This window comes from Suncus etruscus, chromosome 1 (assembly GCF_024139225.1).
Source record: "Suncus etruscus isolate mSunEtr1 chromosome 1, mSunEtr1.pri.cur, whole genome shotgun sequence".
In the NCBI taxonomy this organism is placed as follows: Eukaryota; Metazoa; Chordata; class Mammalia; order Eulipotyphla; family Soricidae; genus Suncus; species Suncus etruscus.
In genome coordinates, this window is record NC_064848.1 from 112,194,816 (window position 1) to 112,216,715 (window position 21,900).

Sequence of the window (21,900 nt, forward strand, 5' to 3'; positions counted from 1 at the left end):
TCTAGGCCCCTAATAGTGTTGTCAAACTTCACTGTAAGTCTCTTGTCTTTTTCATTTGTTTTTGGGGCCACACCTGGTAGTGCTCAGGGGTTACTCTTAGCTTTCTGCTATGAAATCATATCTGGCAGGCTCAGGGAAACCATATGGGATGCAGGATCAAAGCTGGCCAGGGATCAAACCCTATGCAAGGCAAATGCCATACCATTGTGCTAGCAGTTTGGCCCCAGTAGTCCCTTACCTTAAAGAACCTAGTAAATAAACTGCATTTCTAGAATGCCCTCTTTTAGTGTGCTTATCACCATAAAGGCATCAATTTATAACACCTTCTTCAGATTGATTCTTAAACTTTCCTTTTTAGACTTTTTTTTCCCCTGGGGTAATGCTGGTGTGAGCATCACACCCAGTGATGCTCAAGGTTTATTCTTGGCTCTGTGTTCTGGATCCTTCTTTAGAAATCAATGAGGCCCTGTAAATATTTGAGCAATTCTTTAAATTATTTTGAGGATTTGGAAAATTTCACTGGGCTCATGTACAGGTTTGTGTTTGGAAGTCAGAGACAAAAGGAAAATAGAAGAACATGAAAAAGGGCGAAGATAAAGAAATGGAAGGGAGACAAGGGACAAGGTGGGTGGGAGAGAAAAAATGAGAGAAGGGGCCGGAGAGAGAGAGCATGGAAGTAAGGTGTTTGCCTTGCATTCAGAAGGTTGGTGGTTTGAATCCTGCATCCCAAATGGTCCCCAGAGCCTGCCAGGAGCGATTTCTGAGCATAGAGCCAGGAGAAACCTCTGAGCACTGCCAGGTGTGACCCAAACCCACCCACCCCCCAAAATGGGAGAAAGGTGAGGGAAAGACCAAAATGAGAGGGAGGGGAAGGGGGGAAGGTATGAGAGAATAAGAGAGAGAGAAAGAGAGAGAGAAAGAGAAAGAGAGAGAGAAGAAAGGAGGAAGGGAGGAAGCAAGAGAGAGGGGGGTTTGTAGGGAGGGAGCCAGTGACAGAGGGAGAGAGGGAGCTGGAGCAAGAATATTATCTATTTGAATTCCAAGGTTTAGGAAACAGAAATCAGGATTACCTCAGTGAGATATAATATCGCATTTCTATGTCTCAACATACTCTTAGGCTTTACTTACGCTTACATATTCCTTTCTGAAAAACCACATTTATAAAAGATTGGTTATTAGTCAACAGATAGAATCTATTCTAATGAATGAAATCCATCATTTCCTTGTAGTTGTCTAGAGAAGCATTCTCCCTCCCCATATTCCTCCCCTCTCTCCCTCTCTGAAGAGTTGCTTTCTCTTACTTTGAACTGCATCATATATCCTGGCTGTATAATGAGTTCTCTGGAGGAGAGAGCATTGTGAGTCTTGTCTTTCTTTTTATTTGGCCAGTAGAGGTGGAACGATGGATTGCCACAAAATCCTGCTGTCCTTACTGCATTAGGGTAAAAACTCCAGTTTTCTTCATGGGAAGTTCCTTCTGTTATGAGAAATTAGAAGCAATATGACATATTAGTTTCTTTTTTTGGGGGGGTCACAACTGGCAGCGCTCAGGGGTTACTCCTGGTTCTACACTCAGAAATTGCTCCTGGCAGGCTCCAGGGACCATATGGGATGTCAGGATTCGAACCACTGTCCTTCTGTATGCAAGGCAAACGCCTTACCTCAATTCTATCTCTATGGCCCTGACATATTATTTTCTTGAGCTGTTTTATTGCTGAAGTCCTTAAATATTTACACTTTATGGTTTTTGGTAGCTTTTTAGTTACCCTTTAAAGTGGATTTTAATTTTATTTAATGGGTGCTATATAAATCAAATGTGACTAATTGTGGGGAGCCTAGCTGATGAAACCTGGGACATAGGACACCTCAGTAATTCCTAATCTGGTCACCCACGTGACCAAAAGGCCCATGCCTTGAGAACAAAGGAAATAGACAAAAAATAAAGTAATTCAGAGCAGCCCAATATATCCAGCCAGAAAGAAAAATATAGAGTTTGCCTTTGTGTTAGCAAACATTATTAAGAACTCTGTTTGAATCTTATGCCTTTTAGTAAAACGTGCTCAGGTCTACCTCTTTGCCCCTCCCTACTACCTGCCCCAGTTTATGCTAATGAATGCTTGTAACTGTGATTGGTGTAAAATTTGTAACACCCCTGACGTGTTTCAGCCCTTAAAAGCTGATCCCCCAACAATAAACTTCCCTTTTTGAACAGCATGCGTTGTCTTGAAGGCTTCTGTTACTAATTTCTCTAGTTCTTTACAGGTCGGTTCTGCTCGAGTGAACCCACTAATAACTAGCAACTTTCATCTCCACACCCCCGCGGGTCGGGGGACTCCCACGAAAGTTGCAGAGTGGCGCCCAACGTGGGGCGAACTGCCACAAAACAGCTGTGGGTGCAATGGCAGTAGGGCAAATAATGAGGAAAAGGGGGTGAGAGGGCTCATAATAAGTAATAAACTGGCTTTGAATGGCGGTGTTAACAATGGCAAGGGCTTTGGAAGCCTCAGGGGTAAGTTGGCGTGAGCTGGTGGGATTAGAATCGCCCTGAAGGATGTCAAAAAGTGGCTTCAGGTCACCCGTGGAGACCTGTAGGTAAGGTCTCAGCCATGTGATGTCACCTAAGAGGCGTTGAAAATCATTAAGGGTTTTTAGGTGGTGGGTACGAAGTTGTACTTTCTGGGTGCGAACCTGATTGGGAAGCAGTTCAAATCCAAGAAAAAGTTGGGGGGGGGTGAATTTGGACCTTGTCCTCAGAAATTTTAAATCCGCGATGTTGCAGAGCAAAAACGAGTTCTTTTGCAGTGTGTAGGACAAGTGAATCATCAGCACAAGCTAACAGAATATCATCCATAAAATGAATGATATAAACTGAGGGGTAAAGGATTCGAAATGGGTCTATAATGGATGCTACATATTTTTGACAGAGCGTAGGGCTGTTCGTCATTCCTTGGGGGAGGACCTTCCACTGGAATCTAGGGTTGGGGCCCACGCAATTAGTTAAAGGTACCGAAAAGGCAAAACGCTTACAGTCTTCGGGGTGCAGGGGGATGGAAAAAAAACAGTCTTTGAGATCCAAAACAATTTTATAGCTTCCTTTGGGTACAGCTGAGGGGCAAGGAAGTCCAGGCTGAGTAGCCCCCATAGGCACCATGGTTTTATTAATTTCTCTAAGATCGTGTAAAAGTCTCCATTTGCCTGATTTTTTTTCTAATAACAAAGATAGGGGTGTTCCACGGGGAGGTGGAAGATTCTATGTGGCCAGCATTAAGTTGCTCCTGCACAAGTTGCTGAGCCGCAGCCAATTTTTCTTTGGTTAGGGGCCACTGCCCAACCCAGACAGGTTTGTCATCAAGCCAAGTTATTTTATCTGCCGGGGGTGCAGGAGAGGCAGTGACCTCTACTGAAAATTTTGAGCAGGGGGCGAAAAACCTAATCCAGCCCTATCTGATTTTTGTGAAAGGGTAATGGGTTGAGTGATACCTTGTAAATTTTTTCCCAGTCCTTTGGAGGGTGTGTAGCCCTGTTGTAACATTTGCTGTAATACAACAGGATTTTTACACTTTATAACATAAACACCCATTTGTTCCATAATGTCCCGACCCCAAAGATTAATGGGTAAGTCGGGAATAATGTAAGGACGGACGAGACCTGTGTCACCATCTTCGTCCTGCCAAACTAGTTTGTTGGCACTGACAAGAACTCCTTTTGCTGCGCACCAATCCATTTTTTGTTGCCCACATTAGAGCTCACACTGGCCTCCCAGGCCCTTTGGCTGAGGGCAATGACTCAGTCGACCAGGCTACCCGTCTTTTACCTGTCTTTAATCAGCCTGACTCTTTACAGTTGGCGCAACAAGCCCATAAGCTACATCACCTTAATGCGCAAACGCTTAGGTTAAAATATTCTGTCACCCGGGAACAGGCTCGAGAAATTGTTAAGTCATGTAAAGCTTGCCTTTCCCTCTTGCCTGAACCTCACACCGGAGTTAATCCTCGTGGCCTTACACCTGGAGAACTCTGGCAAATGGATGTTACTCATTATTCTGCCTTTGGCAATCTTAAGTATATTCATGTTACAGTAGATATGTATAGTGGTTTTATTTGTGCCTCTCTCCAAACAGGAGAAGCCACCAAGGATGTCATTGCTCATCTTTTACATTGCTTTACTATTGTTCCTGTCCCTACGGTCATTAAGACTGATAACGGTCCAGGATATATTAGTTCCAAATTCAAGAATTTTTGTGAAAAATTTGGTATCACTCTTAAAACAGGAATTCCCCTAAACCCTCAAGGCCAGGGCATTGTTGAAAGAGCTAATAAAACTTTGAAAAATACACTTTTTAAACTCACTTCAGAAAGCGAGAATTTGTACTCTCGCAAAGGCAAACACCGCCTGCTTTTGAATCATGCACTCTTCGTGCTCAATTTTCTCTCCTTGGATTCCAGCGGCCGTTCAGCGGCTGATCGACTCTGGCACCCCTCCACTCGTGAGAATTTTCAGCAAGTGCTTTGGAAAGATGTTCGTACAGGACAATGGCTTGGCCCACACCCTGTTCTCATATGGGGCAAAGGTCACGCCTGTGTTCACAACCCAACCACCTCTGAAACGCGCTGGCTTCCTGATAGGCTGGTCAAACTCCATAACCCTCCCAGGGGTAACGCCCCTGAGGACTCTTCTGTTTCCCTTTCAGGTGCCGCTCCTGACACTTCCCCAAGGACACCGCTGGCTGACAATCCTTGCCGCAGCACCTCAAAAACTCTCCCTCTCCGCGCTCCTCTTGAATCTCCCTTGCAAGACGATGACAACACCCCTGGTTCCTTCCCCTCCCCTTTTGACTTTTAGTTCTACAATGGTGCCGGAGACATAGCCAACTCCCCTCCCACCCATCCCCTGACCCATCCTTAAGTAACCCTTTGTGCCCTCACCATGGGTGCTGAGGAACAGTGAGCCACCCCCAATCAATTTTGCCACGACCTGGCCCGTTCACCCATTCCCCAGGACACACTGGCGACAACCACCTTGACGAGAGAGCCAGCGCCCCCCGCTGTGACCTGCCTACCTTTAGAGAATTTTTTTTTTCACTATCCCCTTTATGCTTGTCCCGGCCACCACCATGACCGCACTTCATTCCAAGTGCGGCAATCGCTCAAGTATTTTTGTTTGAAAATTTTGGAGTTGTGCAACCACTGCCAACACGAATTGGATTACAGTGTCTCATAAAATTGGATCTTACAAAAAACCTTGGGCATCCGGCGATCTTCTGGCATCCGTGAATGTCAGCTCAACCTCTCCCACGCCACGAGCTCTTCAGAACTCTGCCTGCTTCCCCACCCTTCCAGCCCATGCTGTCCTCCGGACCCCCCCTCCTCTTCTCAGCTCATCCTTGTCATGATCAACGCCTCCGCCCAGACGCCTTCGGTACCTGCTATTCACCCACCTCACTGGCCTAAATTGCTGCCTTGACCTGCCTTACTTCACCAATGACACCAACCTTCTGCGATGCGGTATGAAGCTTCAACAACGTGGCTTAACTTTAAAACTAGTGGTGGGACTTGAACTTTGCCCCTTGGTACCCAATATGATTCCCCCTATTGAAAATTGTAATCAAATTCTTGTCGTTGATTTCTCCTTTCAGTTCATAATTGCCCCCAATTCAACGTTTTTTTGCCTGTTTCACTGGTTTATCTCCCCCATTGTTTTACATTTGTTTCTTTAGTCCTAGAACTACTGTGTTTTGGTTGTTTTAATGCCTAAATTGACTGTTAAATCAAAAATTGCCTTATTACCTCTTAAAAATAACCTTGTCTCTCTCCCGCTGCAGTATAAAAACAAACATTGCCTCCACCCCAGCCTTATTGAAAGGCCTGGGTGTTACTGGTGTAAGCACAAAAATTTATTCATTGGTTCATACTCTAGAATCTGTTAATGCCTTATAACTGTTGTTAAAAATGTTTACAAACTTAGAAAAAGTTTACACTACTTAACTGTTGAATCCCTAGCAGTATTAGAGCAGAAAAACTGCCGTGGTTTAAATTTGACTTTTTTTGAGGGAGGGGGAAATTTGTGTCATCCTCAGAGAAAAATGTTGCTTTTTAAAATAAACTTGGCTTAGCTAAAGATAGCATTAAACTTGTGGAAGAAAGTCTAGAGAATAGAAATTGACAGAAGGATTTAGATGAGTCCTGATATAAAAATTGGTCCTCTACCTCAGCCTGGCTGTCTAAGCTGCTACCTAATTCGGTCCTTTCATTGGCTTTTTGCTAATTTTTCCTTTGGCCCCAAGGCATTCTGTCGCCTCACAAGTTTGTTAAAAATCCGGTTACTGAGATTGCCCTAATGTTCAGTATAGGTCCAATATCAGTGGCTCTCCTAAATGCACCCCGAAGAACTTGAAGCCTTGGATATACCTCTGAGCTTTAAGGAGTTTTGAGTATCTGGCTAAACGCCCCTGCTTGCTCTGCTCCTGGCTGTGGAGATGCCCATGACGGGGATAGCTTGGTGCTAGTGTCTGGGTGCAAACATGGCATTCCTAATATTTTGCGCGCAAAAACTTTTAATTTGGTCTCTTGTTGCCATGTCCAGTACTGGAAGCCCACCAAACGACCTAAGACAGGCTACTCCACCCACCTTGCTCTTCTTCTTTTATTATTTACAGGAAAGGGGGAACTGTGGGGAGCCTAGCTGATGAAACCTGGGACATAGGACACCTCAGTAATTCCTAATCTGGTCACCCACGTGACCAAAAGGCCCATGCCTTGAGAACAAAGGAAATAGACAAAAAATAAAGTAATTCAGAGCAGCCCAATATATCCAGCCAGAAAGAAAAATATAGAGTTTGCCTTTGTGTTAGCAAACATTATTAAGAACTCTGTTTGAATCTTATGCCTTTTAGTAAAACGTGCTCAGATCTACCTCTTTGCCCCTCCCTACTACCTGCCCCAGTTTATGCTAATGAATGCTTGTAACTGTGATTGGTGTAAAATTTGTAACACCCCTGATGTGTTTCAGCCCTTAAAAGCTGATCCCCCAACAATAAACTTCCCTTTTTGAACAGCATGCGTTGTCTTGAAGGCTTCTGTTACTAATTTCTCTAGTTCTTCTTTACAGGTCGGTTCTGCTCGAGTGAACCCACTAATAACTAGCAACTTTCATCTCCACACCCCCGTGGGTCGGGGGACTCCCACGAAAGTTGCAACTAATCACATTTAGAAGAGAGAAATTATAAAGGAACTAAAATGATTGGGCAGCTATGAAATTTTAAATTATGTTTGAATTAGATTTTGTATTTAACTGAACTTATTAAATTCTCATTTGACATTTCAATACTCAACTTTGTTTTGTTTTTTGTTTTTTGGGCCACACCCGGTGATGCTCAGGGGTTACTCCTGGCTATGCACTCAGAAGTTGCTCCTGGCTAGGGGGACCATATGGGACACCGGGGGATCGAACCGCGGTCCATCCAAGGCTAGGGCAGGCAAGGCAGGCACCTTACCTCTAGCGCCACCGCTCGGCCCCTCAATACTCAACTTTGAAGATTAGGAAAGAGAATAGTTAACACTTATTTGTTGTTATTTTGGGGACACATTTAGCCATGCTCAGGCTCTGCACTCATAAATCACTCTTGGCAGGCTCTGAGGGACCATGTGGGATTCTGGGGATGGAACCTGTGTTGGCTATATGAAAGGCAAATGCCCGGGGCCGGAGAGATAGCATGGAGGTAAGGCATTTGCCTTCCGTGCAGGAGGTCATCGGTTCGAATCCTGGTGCCCCATATGGTCCCCTGTGCCTGCCAGGAGCAATTTCTGAGCCTGGAGCCAGAAATAACCCCTGAGCACTGCCAGGTGTGACCCAAAAACCACAAAAAAAAAAAAAAAAAAAAAAGGCAAATGCCCTGCTCACTACACTATCAATCCGGCAACCTAGCTAACATTTCTTGAGAAGTGAACATGTGCTGGGCAACCTTCGAAATATAACTCATGGAATAATGCACCTGAAGACACATGTAGACACAAGGTTAGCAGGAAAGAAAGCTCAATAACCTATTTTCTTTTTTTTTTTTGTTTTTGTTTTTGTTTTTGTTTTTGGGCCACACCCGGTGACGCTCAGGAGTTACTCCTGGCTATACGCTCAGAAGTTGCTCCTGGCTTGGGGGACCATATGGGACACGGGGGGATGGAACCGAGGTTCGTCCAAGGCTAGCGCAGGCAAGGCAGGCACCTTACCTCTAGCGCCACCGCCTGGCCCCAATAACCTATTTTCTTACCATCATCAAATGTGTCAACAAGTTGGCTAGGGTTAATTTCTGCTCCCCCAATCAAAATATTGTCTAGTGCCCACTGAGCACGCTCCACGCCTGAGGTCACAAGTCCGTTGCTGATCACGAATGGCTGCCACCAGCGGAGTCGAGTTGTATTGGTGAGAGCATCCTCAGGAAGAAGTATATAGTCATGTCTTACAGAAATGTATTTCTGGTAATCCATCTCATGAAGTAGAGTCCAGGTAATCCCTAAAGTAATGAATAGAACAGCACTGTAAACTCATTGGAAAATATACCACAACCACCAGTATGTGGAGCTACTACTGGAAATAATAATGAGAACCTTTTTGTTGACATGAATATAAAACTTATAAGCTTGGGACAGGAGTGAAAGCACAGTGGTAGAGCATTTGCCTTGCATGTGGCTGAACCAGGATGAATCTCGGTTCGATCCCTGGTATCCCATATGATCCCTCAAGCCAGGAGCAATTTCTGAGTGCATAGCCAGGAGTAACCCCTGTGGCCCAAAAACAAACAAACAAAAAACCCTAAAAAACAAACAAACAAAACCCCCCAAAACAAACAAAAAACCAAACCAAACAAAAAAACTTATAAGCTTATATTAATGTAACAGATAGATATCTAATCAAAGTAAGATTGATGATGCTAGTATTTAAAATTTCTTATTTTTTGGGGGGTGCCATACCAGCAGTGCTCAGGAGTTACTCCTGGCTCTTTGCTTAGGAAGTACTCCTGGCAGTGCATAGGAATGCCAAGGATTGAAGTTGGATCTGCCACATGCAAGACAAGCACCCTAATCTCTGTATTGAAAAAAATATCTGCAGTAGAAATTATTTTCTGCTTTAAATTTTTTGTTCTAGGTCCCTAAGTATAATAATGTTCAAAAATAATGAAGCATTCCCAAGTTTTATGTTTCTAGTTAAAAACTTCTAGTACTTTACAACATAGTTATTGCAATTTTAAGCAATTTAGAATTTGTTAGATAAAAAGTAACAACTAACTGATAAGGTTGCAGGCAAGATGTTTAAGGTAATCAAGAAAATACCTTCTGACTATCCTGAAATAGCTTTGGAGATTGTTTGCCTATTAGTTTTTAAGGATAATATATATTGGGGCCAGGAAATAGCACAGCGGTAGGGCGTTTTTGTCTTAGACACAGAAGGAAGGTGGTTAGAATCCCGGCTTCCCATATGGTCCCATGAGCCTGCCAGGAGCAATTTCTGAGCTTAGAGCCAGGAGTAAACCCCTGAGCGCTGCCGGGTGTGACCCCCACGCCCCCCAAAAAAAGAATAACATATTTGCTAAAGCTGATTTTACAAAGACTACATGTTATTATTGTCCCAGTTTCAGCTATTTCAAAATAATAAAAAAAAAATTTTGTTAGAATAGCATGTCTAAACCCTACCCTTAAAAATACTGTCAGCCATGATACCTAAAATTAAAAAAACTATATTATAAATTTCCTGTTTCCAACTAATATATCAAATAAATAAATGTGTCAGATTTATGAAATTAGAATATTTTCTTTCATTGTGAAGTTTTTCTTGTAGATTGTCTATAACATTATAGAATGTTTGTTCACATAAGAGATATTTTAATTAATTACATAAAAGATTTTAAAAAGAATTTAATGTTTTATAAAATTGCCTTTTACTAAGACAACTATAAAAGATTTATTTATTACTTGCATTATTTGTAATTAAGCTCTAGTTAAGCAAAGAGATTATTTTAGTCAACAAGATTGAAGATTATTTTTATTTTGGGGCCCTAGCAGATGGTACTGGGAAGAGTGCTGGGGTTCAAACCCGGAATCCCATATGTAAAACACAAGCTCCAGTCCTTCAAACTACCTCCTTGGCCCTCCGAGCTTCTTTGGGGCTACACCCGATTATCTTCAGAGTTTATTCCTGATTCTGTGTTCAGGGTTCCTTGGCAGTGCTCAAGGGACCCTACTATGTGTTCTAGAGATTGATTTGGGGTCAGCCCATGCTAGAGAAATGCCTTGGCCCCTATACTATTACTCTGCCCATCTTGGAATATATTTATTTGTTTGTTTTTGGGCCACACCTAGCAGTGTTTAGAGCTTTCTCTTGACTCTGCACTCAGGAATCACTCCTGGCAGTGCTTGAGAGACCATAGGGATCCCAGAAATCAAACTTGGGTTGGCCATGTGCAAGGAAAATTCCCTATCCATTGAACTATCTCTTAGGTCCCCTGGGCTTTATTTTTCTCTCATCCCTTTTTCTGGGTATGTTTTGCCTTACACAAAAGCCACATATAAGGGATGTACAGACAAACAAGATCTGTAACTCCCTAGGTGTTTGTTACTTTCCCAAATTTATAGTGCAAAGTCAGAAAAGCTTTGCAGAGAATCCTTGGAGGGGCACTGATTGGATGTTGGCCATCTGCTCTGTGGTGTGGGTTTTCACCCTGAAACATGCCTCCATCAGTAGAGTAGTCGAGCAGTACGCCTTCCTTTCGGCAGATGGGCCGATGGCAAGAGGTCATGTTGTTCTCACTGCCGATTCGCCCCCAGTATTGCAGGAACCTGAAAGCAAGCACACACAATCCACCAGAACAATAATTAGAACAGTCTATTCAAGGACCTGATAATCGTGCTTTCCTCATGTGTGCTCCTTGCTGTGGTAGGCTGTGACAAAAAATAATTGACTTACTTTGCCCCTCGAAGATCCAAATCCTGAGTAATAGCTTGTCTCACTGTGGAACCCCCAAAATAGAGTGCAGTATCCTCAGCAAGAATACCACACTCAGTACACGTGCTTCCACCTTCCAAGGACATCCATAAATCAGGCTTGATTTCTTCACTATCAAAGCGTTCCTTCAGGAAAGTCTGGGAAAAAGTGTTATGTGGTTAAAAACACATCAGGTAAAACCATTCAGTTACCTTTGATTAAAGAAATGGATTTAAAATGTTTTTCCAAAAATATTTGCAAGAAAACAAGTTATTTACATAATGTTTTCAATCATATTGAAGATTAACTGCTTAGCTAATGACTAGCAACTGGGTTCTAATGTAAATTTATAAAAGCAAAATAGTCTTAAAACAATCAAAATTGACTATAGCAACACTCCTATTTGTAAAGTTACTTAGGCATATACTCTTAAAATATGTGCATTTATATGAAGTATATGAAATTACTGTTATAAATTTTAGGCTATCATTAAACATACCCCAAATAAAAATTCAAAAAAGTAAGATAACAGTAAGATTAAAGTAAGATACACTTTTTTCCTTTACTATTTCACCAATAAATTGTCTTCTTTGCCTTGAAGCATGTCCCCATACTGGGAGATATGTCAGGCCAAAAGATTATGCAGTTTCCAGCACAAAGGGAACTCAGATGTTTATATGGCCAGGCTTCTGAAATCAAAGCTTTCTATATAAATTTAACAGAAAATTACCTATGGAAGTCAGTTTCAAAGATGTTAATATAAATTTATCAGGACCAAGATTCATGGTAATGTGTTCTTTAACCATTACACTTGGTTCTTACTCTTTTTTTAGTTTTTATTTTGAGGTCTTATTTGGCTGTGCTGGATTTGTACTTAGGAATCACTCCTGGTGAAGCTTAGGGGACCTATGCAGAGCCCAGGATTAAACCCAGGTCAGCAGTGTGCAAAGCAAGTGCCTTATCTGTTATACTATCTCTCCAGTTCCGCCACTTGGTTCTTAAAATGCAACCTGTAATGCCAGGTGATGCTTCTGACAGGGTGTTTAACATACCTTCAGAGTGTGAGTAAGATAGCAGTTAGGCCCAGAGTATCCTGGATCACATATGCACTGTTCCTTTAGGCAGTCTCCATGGCCTCTGCAGTTGTGCAAGCATCCAGGGCCTAGGTAGAAATTATCGATCGCCCACTGCATATCCGAGTACTTCTGATAGAACCTAAACCTTACTGGACTGTTAGCAATGTAAGAATAAAGGAATAAAAAGTAAAAAGTTAACTTCATTTAGGTCCATTTTCCTTCAAGTGCATTCAATGTTCTACAGAAAAAACAATTAAGGGGCTGGAGTGGTGGCATAAGTGGAAAGGAGTCTGCCTTGCCAGCGCTAGCCTAGGACAAACCGCAGTTCGATTCCTGGCATCCCATATGGTCCCCCAAGCCAGGAGCGATTTCTGAGAGCATAGCCAGAAGTAACCCCTGAGTGTCACCCGGTGTGGCCCAAAAACCAAAAAATAAAATAAAACAAAATAAAAAAAAAACGATTGAGAGGACATTAAGGGGGAAATTTGGTTAATAAAAAAATGTAACTTGAATGCCATCACCTTTTTCTTTTGTTTTTGTTTTTTTTCTGGTGGTGGTGGGGGTTTACACCCTGCAGCACTCAGGGTTTGCTCCTGGTTCTGCACTCAGAAACCACTCTTGACTTGGGATGCCGGGGATCTTCGAATCTGGGTTGGCTAACACCCTACCACTGTGCTATCGCTTTGACCCTGTCATCACCTTTCTTCTTTTAGTATTGGAGTTTTAAGGTATTTCTATTTTGAATTTTAAGATATGTGAGCATACTAATAAAGCAAAAGGAAAATACTGAGAAATATCTCTTTCAAGCATTATTGATAATATTAAAAAGACTAGTTTTGATGCCAAGGATCTAAGCCTCATACGACATGGAAAGTACTTTACTACTAAGTTGGTAACATTTAAAAATAGGAATATGTCATTGTTATAAATCAAGTTGCTTATGAATTAGAGACCAAATGGTTGCATGCAATTTAGTCTCTAACTCAATTCCTGAAATTGTCTAGTAGGTAAGTAAATCATTTGGTAGAATCTTATCAGCATATAGAGTCCTCAGGCAATGGAGAAAAGCAGTTTCTGAATTCCCCCAAGATAATAAATCTTTTCAGAATAAGTATGCTAATTAGAAAACAATTAAAAAAGTTATAACCAAGAACAATTTATAGGAGATTTTAACTTTATCATTGTTCCTCTCTGTCTTCTGGGCAAAAATAAACCCAAACAAACAAACAAAAAATAAACCAGTTTTATAATTAACCTTAAAATATACCAAACTCTTGGTGTAAAAAGTCCAAAGTGCAGGAAGAAACTTTCTGCGAGGTGATGTAAATGTTCTATATCTTGAATATGGTAGTTACAAGGGTGAACACAATGGTAAGCACTCACTGTGCCAAAGAGTCAATATTCATACATTCCCTAAATGTGACTTACACCTCATTATGAAAAGGCAATGAGAATGGGAAAATGAAAGGATGACAATGTGGTGGCTTCCAGGCATTGCTTTATCCCAAATGACTATGAGATATGAGCTATGAGATAATCTATGTAATATAACAGTCTTTTCTACTGCCCAAGTCACAAATGAGTATTCTTGAGCCAATTTGTACCAACAGATGCAAGAATGCTGCTTACTTCGGCTCTGTATGAAATAAAAGCTTTCTAGTTGGGTATAGTGTAGAATACATCTGCTCCAGTGTTTTAGAAATCATCTGTATTCACAAGGGAAAAATCAGCCTGGGAGCTGAAAGTGACACTGATGTGTGCTCGCAAAGCAAAAAATAGCAAAAAAAAAAAAAAAAAAAAAGGAAAGAATAGTCCTTGAGGACACTGAGTTTGTGAACTGACCAATCCTAGAGTCCTTTTAATTTTCATGTTTGACAAAATATTTGTCTTTTCTTTGATTTGGGGTCATTCTCAGTAGTGTTCGAAGCTTAATCCTGGCTCTATACTGAGGTATCACTTTGGGTGGTGCTCAGAGGATAATATGGGGTGCTGAGGACTTAATCTGGATCAACTGCATGCAAGGCAAGTGCTCTGCCCACTGTGAGTTTTTTTTTGTTTGTTTGTTTTGTTTTGTTTTGGGGGGGGGTTTGGCCACACCCAGTGGCACTCAGTGGTTACTCCTGGCTCTGCACTAAAAAATCGCTCCTGGCTCGGGAGACTATATGGGATGCCAGGGATCGAATGAGTCTGAAATGGAGTGAGTTTGAAATGGACTTTCTGTTCAGTAGCTAAACTTGTTCTGATTTAGATTTGTAGCATGCTAACTCACTAAGCCCTTTAGAGAGTTGTTTCAGAAAACTGAGTGATAAATTGCTTCTGTAATTAGGAAATGATTTATCAATAGAACACAAGAAAAGTGGTGTTTCAGCACCTTATTCAAAGGCATTATATGTTCTGGTCACACATTTAAATTTTATTTTACAAAAATTTCATTTTAGACAACCTATGATTAATAATGGTGAGGTGCACTAACAAATTTTCTTTTTGGATATTTTCTCCTGCTTTTACAGTCAAAAGGAAATTGTTTGGAATTACCTTGAATTAACTTACCCACAGAACTATCATAAAGCAGTTTAATCATCTTGTCTTACTGCTGCTTTAGGCTAATTAATTTTCACTATAGGTGCAGGACACAATGCTTTTGTTTGATGAGAAACAAAAAACTATAAACTACATTTATAAAAATAACATGAACAGGGACATGAACAGGGACAATTTGTATGAATAGCATGAGTGCAATACTGTAATTTATACAAATATATTGGCTATATGTGATATGTATGCACTTATATATACGTATGAATGTGTATTTACAGCTAGTCATTCAGAAGCACAGCTAATAATCCAAGCTGTGACTGGAATCTGCATTCTGAGGAGGAGAGATGAAGACTCTGTTATACCAGCAGTTTGCTGGAAGCACACACCCCTACATTAGTGAAGGAGCCCTCACCAGTGGCTATTCCCCTCATGAATTGATAAAGCATTAATACACTTGGGAAGCATATGAGACACAGTAGACTACATTCTTCAAGGTTTATAAAGTAACCTTGATGTGGCCCCAAAGCCATCACTTGTTCTGACCCATCTGGAGACCCGGAGATGAGTGAGCTCAAACTTATTATACCAAGTCTATTACAACGCAAGTTTTCTTCAAGTTAAGGATCATCAATTAGGAAATTTGGATTTAGGTAAGATGAGAGAAATTCTCCCAACAATCACACAACATTTCATGTTGGATCATAGCGTCCATAATTGACTTCTGGATGCTTGGAACCAAGAATTATTTCCATTTCACACTTACTTTCCCACTAAGATTTCAGGAAGAGGGTAGGTGATTCGTTTCCATCCTTTAGTAGGAAAGAATACAGATGGCTGGGAAACACTTCCAGAGCATTTTGGATCTGCAGGTAAGCACTGAGGGACTAGATAATTCCAGCTTACACCAAAGTCTGTAGAATACTGCACATGAATTTGATTCTGGGCAACTTTTTCAGATACTTTACATCCAACAGAGATCTATTAAACAGAAAAAAAACAAAATCATTAAGGTATCCAAAATATTATATGCTGTTTCTACTAAGGACTTGGCAATAAAATATTTGCAGATCACTTACAGTAGACACTACATCACATCTATCCTATATTTTCAGGTTCATTATTTGTTCTGTTGATGGATGGGGGAGGGTTTGACATGGTTGCCCAAGGTGACAAATTATAGAAGGTGCCAAATACATTGTGTTGGGAGTTTGGAGAGAAGCTAAAATCTGCACTTCTGCCAGGCCTGGCTGACTGCCTTGGAAAGCCTAGACCCACTCTTACAAATTGTTGTTTGTTGTGCTAATGGCCTGGCACTTTTATTTGGCAGAATACTTGACCAAGAAGGATTGCTAACAGCTTTACTAAGTTTAGTATTTTGTTGTACAATTTATGACTCAATAAATCACTTTCAACTACAAGTAAGAAGTAATTAAGTGCTAACAGAAGGTACTTTTAATAAGGCATAGTATCCTTTGTTGATGGGAGATATCCATAACATGACCTTTGTTGCTAATACAGTGAGACTGAGGTTGACAGAATAAATTGGTTGAGATAATATCTTGACCAAGACTAATTTTGGCATTAATGATAATCATGCCTTTGTTTTCTATTCTTTTCTTCCTCAAGGAAAAGGAAAAAAAAAAGGAAAAAAAACAAAGCATAATTATAGCTTTAATCTATTCTAAATGAAAAAAATTGCCTTAATCATATAATGATTTAAACTCGGTGATAGTATCAGCTGTATTCCTATTATCACTATTTTGCTCTATCATTTAATTTTGAGCAGAAACATTTATTTGGAGCAGAAATATTAATTCTTATAGATATTTTATCATGAGGGCCAAAAAAAACCTTGCTTGCTTTGCACATGGCTTGACCGGGGTGGATTGCCAGCACCCCATATGGTTCCCCCAAACCACAGCAGGAGTGACCCTGAACACAAAGCCAGGAATAAGCTCTGAGCACTCAGGGAGTGGCCCCCAGCTCCCAAGTTACCTTGCAATAATTAGGAATAATTAGGAAACAGAATAGTTTTTTTAATAATTAAGTTACATATGGTTTAGTGGTGTATTACCTAACATAAAAATTGATCCCCCCTCAAAAAAATTATTTTGAGCCATACCTAAAGGTTGTCAGATGTTGTTTGGGGCCTATTTAGGATGCCAGAGATTGAACCCAGGTCAGCCACGAGCAATGCAAGTCCAAGAAAAACAGATGCTTTTTTGTTTGTTTTGTAACCCCAGGGGTTACTCCTGGCTCTGCTCTCAGAAATCACTCCTGGAAGGCTCTGGGGACCATATGGTTTGCTGGGACTTGAACCACTGTCTGTCCAGGATTGGCTGCTTGCAAGGAAAAAGCCCTACCATGTGCTATCTCTCTGGCCCCCAAACAGATTATTTTTATTTCTACATTTTTTTCTATTTTTATACTGCCTGTGTATGATTATGTCAGTATTTCTTTTTTTATATTTTATTTAAACACCTTGATTACATACATGATTGTGTTTGGGTTTCAGTCATGTAAAGAACACACCCATCACCAGAGCAACATTCCCATCACCAATGTCCCAAATCTCCCTCCTCCCCACCCTCCCCCTGCCTGTACTCTAGACAGGCTTTCTATTTCCCTCATACATTCTCATTATTTGGATAGTTCACAATATAGTTATTTCTCTAACTAAACTCATTCCAGTTTGTGGTGAGCTTCATGAGGTGAGCTGTAACTTCCAGCCCATCTCTCTTTTGTGTTTGAAAATTATTATTGCAAGAATAATTATTGCAAGTATTTCTTAACATTTTCCTGACCATAGAACCCCTCTAATCTTGTTCTCTTTCTTTGGGTACCTGAATAGTTCTCTAATCTCATGCTGTGTTCCCCTATTCACCTTATTTTATTTATTTTTTTGGGGGGGGCCTCACCAGTGGTACTCAGGAGTTACTCCTGGCTCTGTGCTCAGAAATTACTCCTGGGGATTGTATGGGATGCTGGGGATCAAACCTAGGTCAGTTACACACAAGGCAAATCTCCTACTCACTCACTGTTCTATCACTAAAACCCCATTCACATAATTTTTTTCCTGTGGCCACTTTGCAATAAGGTCTCTGGCTTAGAAATGATTTGTAAAATAGAGACCATAAATTTTTTTTTGGGGGGGGGTCTCTCCTGTAGTGCTCAGGATCCTGGGAATAACTTTTGGCTTGGCCTTTTAGGCCTAAAGTTTAGGGCTTGGGCTGCTGGTGGTGAGACCCATCATGACAACCCCAAGTGTCCTTTGAACTGTCTCCTAGTCAGTTGAGACCATAACATTTTAACCTTGAACTGCATGATCCAGCCGTCTGTGGGAGTCAGGTCATGGGTCACTGCATATACTTCTCTTCCATCATGGCTGCCACAGAGCATGACCCCATCAGGGGATTCACAGAATCTTTCTACTGTGCAATCATCATGAAACAGCCAATGCTCATTCACTAGAATCAAAAGAGAATTTTTAATGGAAAATTTATGAAAAAAATACTTGAAACAATATTCATTCAAAGCTATTTTTACAATTATTTAAGCAGGAAGTGATCCTTCATGACATAAAATCTAGAGAGAAAACATCAATGCCAGATAATTTCTTTCAAGGGACATGAATACTGTTTGAGATGTTTGAGATGTGCCCATTATATATTATTAAGTCTACATTTTTGAAAAAGGAGTGTACTGAATGTTGTAAGTTAAAAGCAAAGGAAAAAATTATTGTATTTTCTTTTGATATATACTTAACGTTTTAGGTAGGATTGCAACAGGAGAATTTTAAGTAGTCAAATAGGGAAGTGAGTTAACAACGTCTGCTAAAATTCTAGGTGTTTAAATAACTTTTAAGAGCCTGACTCATAGAATCAAAGAGTAGAATATTGACAGCAGGGGACAGTGCAAAGATGGGGACAGAGGAAACGTGAAAGTCTCAGTTTAAAAGTACAAAGTTACATATTATAAGCAAAATATGCCATATAGATATATGGTTTAATGTCAAGTCTGCAATTAACATACTCTATGGCATTCTTACAATTTTACTCTGTGGATAGATCTTATGTTGAGTGCTTTTACTATAAAAAAATCAATACTCTAAAATAAAGAGATGTGGGAAAGAATTGGAGGTAGGTGTTTGGTTAGTTTATGGCCTTTGTAGACATGGATTCATGGGTTTATAGCTTATTTTTGAGTTCACTATATTGTATGCTTTAAGTATCTACAGTTTCTTTTTCTTTTTTGGTTTTTCGGTTATATATGGCTGTGCTCAGGGTTTACTCTTCCTCTGCATTCAGGAATCACTTCTGGAAGACTCAAGGAATCATATGGGATGCAGGGATAGAAAATGGACCGTCATGTACAAGGTAAATGCCTATCTACTGTACTCATAAATACCTACAATCTCTTAAAAAGAAAATGGCGGTGAAAATAAGAGCAGCATAAAGAGAGCCTCTGTATTTCCCAAAGATCACTATGAATACTCTGAAGCATGAAATAACATAATGAATGCCTCTAGCATGTGGCAACATAAAATTTGTCTTCAGATATTCTAACAAGTGGCCCCGAAACAGTTTTCTATCTGAAGTAGAAAATAGGGAGCATTCTCTAAGGAAAATTTTTCATTGATAAAAGATTACAGAATGCTGCTTACTCAGTTACAATTGCTGACTTGAACAAAATTAGAAGATCAAGTTATAAATTTAGTTAGACATAAAGGACGAAGGCTGAGAGAAATAGAAAGTGTCATCCTTTTCACAGTTTCTATACTCTATCAGTTTGTCCAAGGTCCCATATTCCACTCTGATAAGATAGATCCAAATGCAAACCACATTTCCACTGGATTTTTGTTTAACATTACTGAGACATTCACCTGCAGTTTTATCCTCCATAAACATGTCAAAGGCTATTCTGCCCACAGGACCTGCATCGGCAGGGGAGCGCTCATGCTGGGGCATAGGGGCGCTGCTGAAGGTGTCCAACATGACAGTTCTCTGGTCCGCAGAACCCGAAATGAGGACATTGTCGATGGCCCAGTCATTCTGATCCAAGCCATCATGTCTGGGCTGCCACCAGCGGAAGCGAGTAGCTATCTCTTTGGCATCAGGTGGGAGCAGGATATTCACGAATCTAAAAAGATGATGGTGGGGATAAAGTCTTGTCAAAAGTCTCATGTAAGAAAATGACTCACACAAATAAAAAATAATTTTTCTGTAGAGGGTCACACTTGGCTGTGCTCAGGGCTTACTCCTGGCTCTGTATACAGTGGTCACTCCTGATGGTACTTGAGGGACCTTTGTCTTGCCAGGACTTGAACTGAAGTTGGCCACATCTAAGGCAAGAGTTTTGTATATTGTTACTCCACCCTGGATTTACGTGTAGCTACCTAAGACCCACCCATTTCTGGGAGGGGTCTTGGGAACCGCATATTAGGTGTGACCTTACCTGCAAGACCCGGCCCATTCCTGGGAGGGGTCTTGGAATAGGTAGATAAACCCTGGAGCCAGGGGATTAGGGGTGTCTCTGCCCTGCTGCGCTCGCAGGCTTTAGGTTCTTTGCCTCTTTTGGTCTTTGACCAATATGGAGGCCAAAGGAAGATGGCTGAATTATAAGATGCAGGGCTAAGAATGGCCGAATGCTTGAAAGGTTATGAGATAGGCCACACACCTGTGGTGGTTAGGGCATGAATAAAGATGATGCTTCCTAATGCCTGCCTGTGAGTGAGTTCTATACCCGCCGTTCACCTAACCTGGGACCCGCCAGCTGAATGGGGGTTGCTGAGCCACGTGGCCTGGGATGGCAGAGAGAGAAATCCACCTCCATCCATCGCCATCCAGCCCCATCGTTAATTATTTGATTCAACAGTATATGATCACTTTGGCCCATTGTTTCTTTTCTTTTTCTTTGCTTTTCATTCTTTCTTTTTTTTTTTGGCTCTGCTCAGGAATGATTCCTGGAGGTGCTCAGAGAAACATATGTGGTGCCAAGCATTCAAACCAGGTCAGCAGGATGCACTGCAAGTACTTTGTACTGTCTGTCCAATTCTGTCTGTACCTTTGTACTGTCTGTCCAATTCTCACGCAGAGATAAGATACTGCTTGACACATGACAGGTGAGGTGAGCATATCAACTGAAGATATTTTTAGAAATTCAATACAGACAGGCCTGATTTTATAAAGTCCCAATTTGAAGAAACAATATAAACAAATTCAAGTATACACCAACTACCAATTTATCCTGCCTGTCCCTGGATAGGCCTGAGGATTACAATATCTAGGTTGCCTTGCTACTGAATGGTGATATGAAACCAAGAGACGCTTCGTGACACCCTAACTTCGACCTAGGATCTGTGCAAAAACCAAGATCTCTAATTACTGGTCTGACTATGACAACCGTGGTTGAGAAGAATTTTTCCTGGGACTACAAAGAAAGACTCTGGGGTTAGACAACACAGTATGCCTGAATCCTATAGTTGGTTTTTCCCCCTTGGCCCCCTATAGTTGGTTTTATAGCAAAAGCTTCATGTGTAAGTACACCCTGTTTTTAGGCCAAAGGTTTTTCTTTCTATTTTCCCCAACTTTGCACTTATGCAAAAAACTGCCACTTTTTTTTTTTATCTTTTAGATAGGGGCTTTTGTATTTTTCATAAAACTTTGGGACATGAATTACTTTGTTTTACCTCATATTTCTGAATTTTTCTATAAAATTAAGAAGGGGAAAAATGAAAGAATGGGAGCCAGTGGGAGAATGGTGGTGATATAGGATGCACTCTGGGTTCACTGGTGGAGGGAGGTCGACACTAGTAGTGGGATTAGCCCTAAGCCATTATATGTCTGAAATCCAACAATGAAAGACTTTGTAGGTTACAACATTTTAGATAAAATTAAATTAAAATAAAAATAAAACAATATCTAGTTTGCCTGGGGATCTGAGGTCTTGACTATAAGCACTTTGATAGCTGTAAGCTTATTATAGATTTTTTTGGGGGTCACACCCAGCAGCACTCAGGGGTTACACTTGGCTCTATGCTCAGAAATCGCCCCTGGCAGGCACAGGGGACCATATGGGATGCCGGGATTCAAACCACTGACCTTCTGCATGCATACCTCCATGCTACCTTACCTTACCTCCATGCTACCTCTCCAGCCACTATTATAGATATTTTTTTGGTTACCTAGAGATTAGTTTAATTAGTTTTCTTCCTCTACCATTTTGCTTTATTTTATCTCTCACTGATATCAGTACTTGTTTTTGGATATAGACTTGGATTATGGTAGGATATTATTTTTTCAATCATAAACATAAC

At 40.8% G+C, this 21,900-nt stretch overlaps 1 protein-coding gene across 1 annotated transcript in view; it reads right to left on the minus strand.

The window, feature by feature from the left end:
* Positions 1-21,900, minus strand: part of RELN (reelin) — a 548,597-nt gene that overhangs the window by 24,321 nt on the left and 502,376 nt on the right. The window contains exons 50-57 of the mRNA XM_049783824.1: positions 19,468-19,724; positions 17,898-18,052; positions 15,349-15,563; positions 12,024-12,201; positions 10,954-11,129; positions 10,720-10,826; positions 8,264-8,506; positions 1,302-1,477 (exon numbers count right to left, since the gene is read on the minus strand). Coding sequence (XP_049639781.1) covers positions 1,302-1,477; positions 8,264-8,506; positions 10,720-10,826; positions 10,954-11,129; positions 12,024-12,201; positions 15,349-15,563; positions 17,898-18,052; positions 19,468-19,724 — 1,507 coding nt within the window. The remainder of the gene's footprint in view (positions 1-1,301; positions 1,478-8,263; positions 8,507-10,719; positions 10,827-10,953; positions 11,130-12,023; positions 12,202-15,348; positions 15,564-17,897; positions 18,053-19,467; positions 19,725-21,900) is intronic.